The sequence below is a fragment of the Ochotona curzoniae genome, unplaced genomic scaffold (assembly GCF_017591425.1).
Source record: "Ochotona curzoniae isolate NIBS_2020 unplaced genomic scaffold, NIBS_Ocur_1.0 scaffold_3171, whole genome shotgun sequence".
Taxonomy (NCBI): Eukaryota; Metazoa; Chordata; class Mammalia; order Lagomorpha; family Ochotonidae; genus Ochotona; species Ochotona curzoniae.
Window position 1 is genome coordinate 696,367 of NW_024467104.1, and position 10,151 is coordinate 706,517.

Here is a 10,151-nt window from a genome sequence, read left to right on the forward strand (position 1 = left end):
ATACAGTGGACATACTGAATAAGCTTTCATTCTTATAAGAAATTAGTAGATGAAATAATGATTGAAAAGATTTACAAATCAAGCCCAATTTTTCGAAAACAGCACATTATTTCAACTGAAGATTCACAGTGAGATATTTCTGAAGCTCAGTAATAGTAATGCACCATTTAATATAGCCTAATGTGATATACATTATTTATACATGTTATATTTTAATATATAATTTGAAAGAACAGATGTGGTATAAATTTGTGTGTATATGCATATTTATATAAAAGCTACCTATTGACCTTAACAAATATGTTTTTTCAGCTTTTCCAGGGCTTGTTTCACATCCTTGTTCCGAAGGCTGTAGATCAGAGGGTTCAGCATGGGGATCACTAGGGTGTAAAACAGTGACGTCATCTTGTCTTGATCTAGAGAGTAGGAAGAACTTGGTCTGAAGTACATGAAGAGCATAGTTCCCTGGAAAATGGCAACTGCAGTTAAGTGGGAGGTGCAGGTGGAGAAAGCTTTGAGCCTTCCCTCAGTAGAGAGCATCTTTAAGACTGATGAGATGATGTAACAGTAAGAGACAAGAACTCCTGAGATAGTACTCAGTTCAATGAATCCAAACACAGTGAAGATCACCAACTCATTGACCTGAGTATCTGAGCATGATAGCAACAGCAGAGGAGGGACATCACAGAAGAAGTGATTGATCTCATTAGAGCCACAGAAACACAAGCGAAATGTCAATGTGGTGTGTAGCAATGCGTCTGTCACTCCCACCAGGTAAACCCCAGCCATGAGCAGGGAACACACCTTGTTGGACATGTTGACTGTGTAGAGCAAGGGGTTGCTGATGGCCTGGTACCTATCAAAGGCCATCACTGCCAGCAGTAGACACTCTGAATCAACAAAGATACAGAAGATTAAGAACTGCAGAGCACAGCCATAGAAGGGAATTGACTTGTCTGTAGCAAATATGTCCACGAGCATCTTGGGTCCAACTGCAGTGGAGTAGCAGAGGTCACAGAATGAGAGGTGACTGAGGAAAAAGTACATTGGGGTGTGCAGCCGGGGATCCAGTCTGATTAAAGTGATCATTCCGAGATTTGCCAGAAGGTTAGTGAGATAAACAAGTGCAAATGTGATGGATAGGGTCACCTTCATCCTAGGGTTTTTGGTAACTCCCAAGAGAAAGAATTCAGTAACTGAGGAGCAATTTTTCTTTTCCATTCTTCTTTGGTTTGTATCCTATGTTCTAACAAAAGGAATGTCAAGATTGTGATAGTTGTTTTTTTTTTAGGCTTTATTTATTTTGATTGCAAAGTCAGACATGCAGAGTGGAGGAGAGACAGAGAGGAAGATCTTCTGCTGAATGATTCACTCCCCAAGTGACTGCAACATCCGGTGCTGTGACGTTTCAAAGCCAGGGCCAGGAACATGTTACATGATTGTTTTGGTATCTTTTGTTTGCTTGAATTTGGTTTGTTGAAAATGAAGCATGTTTTGTTGAACTAACCTATCTTTTTTTTGTCACTGGTTTGTCACATTACTACTTCTCTGACATTTTATTCCAGAGAGAAGTTCAACCGAAAAGCTAAAGAGAAGCAAGAAGAAGTCTAAATCACAATGCATGCATTTGCGTTGTTGCTAACTCTTAAATGGACATTTTCAGCAATATGAAAATAGGTGGAACTAGTAAATGTTCCTGTAACACCGGCTTCTGTTTTCTGCATGTGTACATTTATAAAGGGCTGTGAAATTACAGTAGGTGTATTTACCTGCTGAGAAGGGAAAATTGGAAACTGAGTGATGGTCTGATTGCTATTTCTTTGGCATTTTGATGTGCTATACATGCCATCTGGACTTTGATTTATAAATGTTGGTATTTGTAATAGAGTTTTTCTAATTTTATTACACTAGCAAGCATTTTAAATATAGATGCATGATATTAGAATGATTTTTAAAAAATCATGGTTTACTTATGAAACTTCAATAAATTATCAATAAATAAAATTCATGTTATCCTTATTTAATAAGTACAAAATGGCATAATAAAAATTGGCCCAATTATGAGAAGAATTTATCAGTCATCACTGGGTTGTTGTGATTATATATTGAGCAAGCAAATATGAAGTTGTTCATTGCTAAATTCTGCTGTAACCTTAGTCAGCTTCCAAAACGCTGTATGCTTTTATAAGTTTCTTCCACTTGTCTGTCTTGCATAGCTTTGATGTCTTCTATCTTTTGATTATGAGTAAACAGTCATTGGAACAATAACTGGACTCTGGATCCTGTTCTAGCTTAACCAAATCAATATTTTAGATGAACATATCTTACATTCTGTCAAGGTCTAAAAGTGGAATTAAAGGCAGAAGAAGAATAGAAGCATTTTAAAATGACTATATTTAAATAAAAATATAATGATTAGTATGTAAGTCTCAAGAATCTTTGCTTATACAAATGTGTGTCTCTGTGGACATATTTTAAAATGATCATTTTATTCATTGTACTAGAAGAACAGAAAACATTTTAAGAATACACATAAGAGATTGAAAATGATACCTAACATCTGACTGCCTTCTTTAGCACATGTTAGTATTCTAGTTTTTCTGTTATATCTATGTTCATTTCTACAGTCTGGCACCAGTCCTGACTCGAGCTTTGGGGAGTGAATCACGCTATGGAATATATTATCTCTCTGTTTTTGTTTCATCACTCCCTCTCACTCAGCTTTTTGAATACAAAAATATTTTAAAACAAATATGCTATTCAGTTTCAAGTAATTAAAATGGATAGTTTCAATGAATTTTGTAGTCTCTTGGTTTGGCATGCTTTTGTGGAAAAATACTAAAAACATTATATATATAATTAAAACCATTAAAAAAACACATTGTTACCTTATGAAGAATTGCTGATTTCTTTACTGGATGCAGTGCAGCCCTACACTCTCAGTTGTTCAGCACTGTCCTAGGTAATATAACTGCTTCTCTGAGTGGTCCCTAGGTGTTTAACAATTAGTCCTCAAGGGATAAGTCACACATACAATTCCATGTTTTAAAATTGGTATGTCATGCAGACAGGGTTCTTGGGACAAAATACAATATTGCAGTCTTTCTACCTAACTTTAAAGGAAATATTACACTTAATTTGCAAGAGAGAGATGACTACAGTCAAGAACTAGTCATTATTTCCAGTTCATCATACCATTTGGCATTCAGATTTCACCAGAATTACATTCAGTGCCATGCTTGCAGTATATAAGTTGTTTTGTTTGTTTGTTTTTTTCCCTCTGTGCCCTCATCCTCATCCAGCTTTTTCCAATAAACTAAATCCAATCCAATGACTTATCTAAACCTGGAACTACATTAGTATTGTGATCACTTTTTGTGATTTAAATACCTAACTTCAAAGGGTGAGATCCAATTAGATCATCCAAATTTCAGATATACATAGAAGAAGAGAGATAGAGAGGAATATCTTGTGTCCCTTGATTCACTCCCCAATGACTGCCATGGCCGGAGCTGAGCCAATGCAAAGCCAGGAGCCAGGAGCTTCTTCTGGACCTCCCTTGGAGGTGCAAGGTCCCAAAGCATTCGGCTCTCCTTGTCTGCTTTCCCAGGGCACAAAGAGGGAGCTGCATGGGAAGTGGGGCTGCTGGCATATAGTTGCTTGCAATATTTCCTAATAATGCTATGTATGTCTGAGGTATCTGTTATATTTCCTTTTCCTTTTTCATCTCTGTTCCTATTGATTCTTATTGATTCTTATCTCCTCTCCTTTTTTTTTTTTTTGGTTACTTGGGATAGAGGGGATCTGTTTTGTTAATTTTCTTGAGCCAGAAGTATATTCTCCCCAGGCTTAATGCATGTGCAAATCATTATTATCCCCAGGCATTTTGCCATAGCACCTAAAATGTTATCTGATGTGCCCTTCTGGTGCTAGTGCTGCACAAAGATGTAAACTCCCCACTACTGTACCCATCATCAAGGGCTCCACTGCTGTTTATGGTCATGATTCAATTAAATTTCAGCTAGACCTGCCATTTCATGGATTGACTCCTCTGATCCCAGTGACCTCCCGTTTCCCACCTGGCTCCCAGAGAAGCTCTCTGTTGGTTGCTCGGGTGTCTGTTTGTAGTAGTGCCCCCTTGCGTTCTCTTCTGCTTCTCTGTCCATGGGTCTCCTGATGTCTCTGCAGTTGATCTGCTTACTCTTCTTACCTGCAATTATGCCCTCTCTGCTTCTCCATGAATCCTTCTCCATGCAGTTAACGTACCCAAAACCCTATACTTCCATCTTGCCATATCATCTCATGTCTAATTCTTTATTTAGTGGAATGTTAAGCCTGTGATTATAAAGATGATTTGTAGTATGTCATTGTGAAAAATTAAAAAAAATTAAAAGGGGAAAGGAAATGAGGCTGGTAGCATGGGGGGAAGTAATGAAGTATTAATACACCCTTAAATGTGTGTATATAAAACATGAATTTTTTCTGGTATGAAAAACAACATAAGAGAGTAGGAATTGAGGATGGAATATGATTGAGAGAATCATTCAACAGTTCATGATGAAGTCAGACCTTAAAATATCATAGACTTGAGGAATACCTAATCTATAGATTGGGTCATGGTGGCACCCTAACAGAATAGGTACCATAGCTTCATTTCAGTACATCAGTTTCTACTTTTATTTCCCCTTCCCTTTTCTCTTGACTGTAATATACTGAAATAATATTGTGATGGGAAATACTATTTATGACATCAAATTTAAACTTTTTATATTAACAAATAATCATGATTCAAATGGCAATAAAAAATATCTCAAATTTTTTTTTTCCAAATATAAACCCAGAAAGACACATGTCACACTGTCCATGCCATTCCATATCCTGAATGGCTAAGACATTGCTGCCTCATTGTGTTGTGAATGCAGCTTTGCTAAGCATTGACAAAGAAACCATCACCAGCAATATTTCTGCCATAATCATAATCTTTACAGCTACTATTATCATTATCATGGCCTTTAATATGCATCACATGTCAAGTTCTTGAAATTTATAAAATGCTAAGTGCGATAGAATATCTTTCTATCTATCCATGCAGTCACAATTTAACACACCTCAGATGCTAAAAAAAAAAAAAAAAAACAACTAGAAGGGAGACCTATTTGCCAAAAAATTACAAAAAAGAAGCATTTGGAGACCATTACGCTTGGTGAAATCAGAAAGTCTGAAAAGTAAACGTCATGTTTTTGCTGATTTGAGGCAACTAATATATACAGCACAAAAATATAATCTGTAAGAGTGAAATTTATATTTTGAAATTTGATTATTATTCACAAATCTTTTCTGTAATATTTAGAAGTAGTACTTTCATTTTTATCAATCACATTATTTATTTGAAAGGCAGAATAACACAGAAGGAGATATACTTACAAACAAAAGAGAGACAGAGAGTGATATGTGTGTGTGTTTGTGCATGTGCGTGCGTGTGTGTGTGTGTGAGAGAGAGAGATCCCCCAGCTACTAATTCACTCCCCAAATGATCAAGACTGGTCCAGAATAAAGCCAAGGGTTATTTCTTCTGAGTATCCCAGACACATGCAAGGGCCCAAAGACTGGGGCCATCTTCTGCTTTCCCAGGCACATTAAAGAAGAGGTTGTATTAGAATTGAAGCAAACACAACTCAAACTAGAACCCAAGTGGGTTGCCAGCACCACAAGCCATGGCTTGACCACTATGCTACAATGCTGGCCCTGGAGACAGAGCTTTTTCTACATACTGCCTGTTTAGTGGAGATTACACTTGTGATTGTAAAGCAAAATTAAAAGAAAAATAAGAAAGTAACTAGGAGAGAGGGTAGGAGTGAAGGAAGGGAAAAGCATAATGTAGAAGCTATCATTATGCTATTAAGGCTGTATATATTAAATGCATGGGATTTATTCTCTATATAAATAAAAAGAATTTTAAAAATTTGAAATAAATTTAAAGAGCTGAGTGAAAGGGAGCTATTCACAAGCCAGGAACACCTGGGATTCTGAGTAACCTTGGAACACTAAGCAGCAGACTGATTGCTCCAGTGCTCTCTCTGCTTTGTGCCTCCCTCTGGTTACAAATAACAGAAGGGAGCGTGTGGGGTCTCAAAACTCTCCTTTCTTCTTGCTTTCTTTGAGTTACAGATAATGGACCAAAACATAACAAGACTCTCTGTTAATGTTTTTCTCTTATGTTTCTTAGTGTTTCTAACATAAGAAAAACTATTCTAAGAACTGCTAGCTTCACTTTAGGATTGATGAAAGTTTAGTATGATACCTGGCTATATCTTGTTAAAGCACATCATCCTGGAAGTGTAGATGGCTGCAGTGTAGATTAATCAAATAATTTCTCCATTCAGCACCTTTTTGTCGTCTGCTCCATTAACCCTGACAATAAATACACAGCAAATTGGATGATAGATGGTGTAACGAGTTGATGAAGGGTGAATATGATTAGGGCGAGAACAGGAGCTAACATTGTTTATGCACATGTGTATAATCATAGTAAAAACATCAGAATGAAGCATTTGTGAGATGAATGTTTAAAATCTCTGAAAAAGAACTGAATTGAGAGTCTAGTATCACAAACATGAACTTTCATAATTCTGTCAAGTGGTGGTTTTTCCTTTATTTAGTACACCAGTTCAAACATTAAATAATTTCAAACAGTGTATAAAGGGACAAAGCATGAATGCTTGTTGAAATTAATGCATCTTTAGTTATTAGCTAATCCTATAAATAATTTCTAGCAGATCCTCTCAATTCAGACTTAAAGGTATTTTCTTTAGATTTTAAAGTTACTATGTCTTATTTGATGTCAACCCGCCAATGCTTGATAATCAGGAACCAGCAGTGTAATCCATGAAGTCATCATTTGGCTGTCTGTACAATATCTTAAAGCACACAGTCCTGTGGCCTTGGAAACTTTCAAAACTGCAGACCCTTACCCACAGGCCTCAATCTTGGTCTCAAACATTTATCCACTCCTGGACCATTGCCTGCAGTTTGTTCTTGGTCTCTGGCACCGTAGTCTGTGAACTAAAGATTGCATGTCACACTGATGTATGTTTTTACAAATTGCCTACAGATGATATTCATCTGCTGATTCACTTCCTAAATGCCCCAAATGGCCAGAGCTGGGGCAGGTTTTGTGGCTCAAAAGGATCATACTCCAACTTGTGACACCAACATTCTATCTGACCCCCAGTTCATGTCCCAGATGGCAGTGGTCTGGAATAGCAGCAGAGGACAAAACAAGTCTTTGGAACCCTGCACTGACTTAGGAGACCCAGAAGAGGCTCGAGGTTCCGAACATTGGATCGGTTCAACTATGACCTTTGCAGCTATTTGGGGAGTGAACCAACTGGTGGAAGACCTTCTCTCTCTGTCCTTCTCTCTGTAAGTCTGCTTTTCAATTAAAGAATAAATGTTTAACAATCACAGCAAAAAAAGCAATGGAGTAACCAGAACACACATTATACTCATTTGGGGTATACGCATCACAAATAAAAGAATACTGTCTTATGTCACTGCACCAGCCTTTACTATTTAAACTTTTTTTTTTTTAAATGAGAAGCAAATATATACACATATACACCGATTAAACAGAGAAATGGGAAGACAGAAACTTTATCTTAGAAATCTGAATGGCAGACCTGTTGTGATTACTCAATTGACAAATCCTCCATTTGCAAGTGCTGAGTTCCAATATAGAAGCTGGTACATGTCCCAGCTGCTCCACTTCCCACCCAACTTCCTGCTTGTGGCCTAGGAAAGAGTGTAGGATGGCCGACAGCCTTGGAGACTTGCAGCCATGCAGGAGATCTGGAAGAAGCTCCTGGCTTCTAGCATCAGATTTCTTCAGTTCCAGCCATGCTACCATTTTTGGAGTGAATCCGCAGATGGAGGGTCTTTCCATCTGAATCCCCCATTCTCTGATAAATCTACCTTTTCCATAAAACAAAAATCAAATTTAAAAAAGGAAAACCTGAGCTTCCATATGCAATAAAGTTTAGTGTGTCATTAAAAAACCATGAAGTAATTAACGGAGAATCATATTTGGGGCCACATTGTTAAAAAAAAAAAAAAGAAGGCTGTCCACAGTAAAATAAATAAAAAATAATACAAATTGGGATTGGCTGAGTGTTGTGACATATAATGTGTTCTTACATGAAGTTATCAAAGAGGGAATGGTATCTAGACTTCCCACCACATAACTGATTAAATAAATGTTCACAGATGCTTTCTGCTGCTATTAATCAAATTTTGCCCATATGGTGGGTGCCAACACTATATTAATTTGTTCCTTGCTTTACTTGGTAACTCAACAAGCATTCCTTATTAACCTACATTGACACCTCCAAACATAAAGAGATCAAAGACAAATTCCAGGAAGCACACAAATGGAGTGTTAAAAATTATCTAAGTCAAGAACCATTTTGTCTTTGAATTTCCCTCACAGTTTTTATATGGGGCATATACTGCATATTGCATATTTAGTTCTGAAAAAAAAAGTATTTCTTAGGTCTGGGACATTAAAAAACACATGGATTGTTTTGTATATGCCCCAAATTTCAAAGCAATGTTTAAAAATTCAACAATTGGAAGTGATTTATTTCTCAAAGAGGGAATGTACACATTTAAAATGCTTCTCTTATAAAACAAGTAACAAGCAACTCAAAGGTCTACAAGTATATTCACTGTGTCCTTCTTCCAAGAAACATTTTTCTTAGTGCCGCAATGACATCCTTATTCCTAAGGCTGTATATCATGGGGTTAAACATTGGAGTCACAATAGTGTATAAGACAGAGAGTAGTTTGTCAACTCCTGCAGAATGATTAGATTTTGGCCTCAGGTAGGTGATGGTAGCAGAGCCAAAGAATAAAACCACCACCAGCAGGTGGGAAGAACACGTGGAGAAGGCCTTAGCTCTCCCTTTGGCTGTTGGCAGCCTCAGGATGGTACAGATGATTTTGCTGTAAGAAGCAAGTATCAGCATAAAAGGAATTGCAGCAACCAACATAACTACTATATACACAGAAACCTCATGCACAAAAGTGTCACCGCAGGCTAGCTTGAGAATGGGGGGTATGTCACAGAAGAAGTGGTCAATGCGATTGGAATTACAGAAAGGCAAAGAGAATATTTGCCAAGTTTGTCCTATCTGGACTGGGATTCCGGTGACCCAGGAGCCCAGGGCCAGCTGAACACACATCTTGTGGTTCATGACCACCGGGTAGTGCAGAGGGCTACAAATGGCCACATAGCGGTCATAGGACATCACAGCCAGGAGGAAACATTCGGTCGTTCCCAGTATAAGGAAGAAGCACATTTGGGTGGCACAGTCCAGCAGAGAAATGCTTCTATCCTGAGTCCAGAGGTTGAATAGCATCCTAGGGAGAATAACAGATACATAAAAGACTTCCAATGAAGAGAAGTTTGCCAGGAAAAAATACATGGGTTTCTGCAGTGAAGATTCAAGCCTGGTTATTATGATGATGAGGCTATTTCCAACCAGGATAGTCAAGTAGATGATGGAGAACAATGCAGAGAGTAACCCTTGAAGGCTTGGAAGGTCAGAAAATCCCAGGAGGACAAATTGCATCACTGCAGTAAAATTGGCTTCTGTATTTTCATCTTTGTGTTTCATCTGTAGAAACAATTGAATCGGAAGTACAAATTACGTTCCTGTTCTTCGATTTTTCTTTGTTCAGTCTAAACAAAGACGATGTACCTCATTTTTCCACCTTTTAAAATAAGAATGTATAATTTTCTGATTCTCTAATACATGTAATTTTCTTTGTAACATTTTTTTCATTTCTAATTCTATCTATAAAAAATTAATATATTTTCTTCCAAGAGTTACATTTTGCTTCACATGATGAAATGTGCTATTTACAATTCTATTCATGTAAATAATCAAAATCTCAAAATCTGAACCCCTGTTTAAGTTAGTAATGATCCTTAATGTTGTTGTGCTCTTTCCAAGTAATTTCTGATTTGTGTTTTAGCTACTATCAATTCATGTTTAAAAATTCACTCTGCAAATGGATAGCTCATAAAACATTTGAATTCATTTCAGGGAGGAGGATAAAGTTTTATACCAAATAGGGTTTTTAAAAATTAT

General features: G+C 37.1%; 2 protein-coding genes across 2 annotated transcripts; both read right to left on the reverse strand.

Moving 5' to 3' along the window:
* Nucleotides 1–291: 291 nt before the first annotated feature.
* On the reverse strand, nucleotides 292–1,224 carry LOC121172242 (olfactory receptor 5W2-like). The gene has a single exon (XM_041004095.1). The coding sequence runs from the start codon at nucleotides 1,219–1,221 to the stop codon at nucleotides 292–294; it is 930 nt and encodes a 309-aa protein (XP_040860029.1). The 5' UTR covers nucleotides 1,222–1,224.
* Nucleotides 1,225–7,062: 5,838 nt separating this feature from the next.
* Nucleotides 7,063–9,674, reverse strand: LOC121172243 (olfactory receptor 10AG1-like). Its single transcript, XM_041004097.1, has 2 exons — nucleotides 8,748–9,674; nucleotides 7,063–7,116 (listed from the first exon to the last, which is right to left on the reverse strand). Exons 1-2 carry the CDS (start codon nucleotides 9,672–9,674, stop codon nucleotides 7,063–7,065), a joined length of 981 nt encoding a protein of 326 aa, XP_040860031.1.
* Nucleotides 9,675–10,151: the final 477 nt, after the last annotated feature.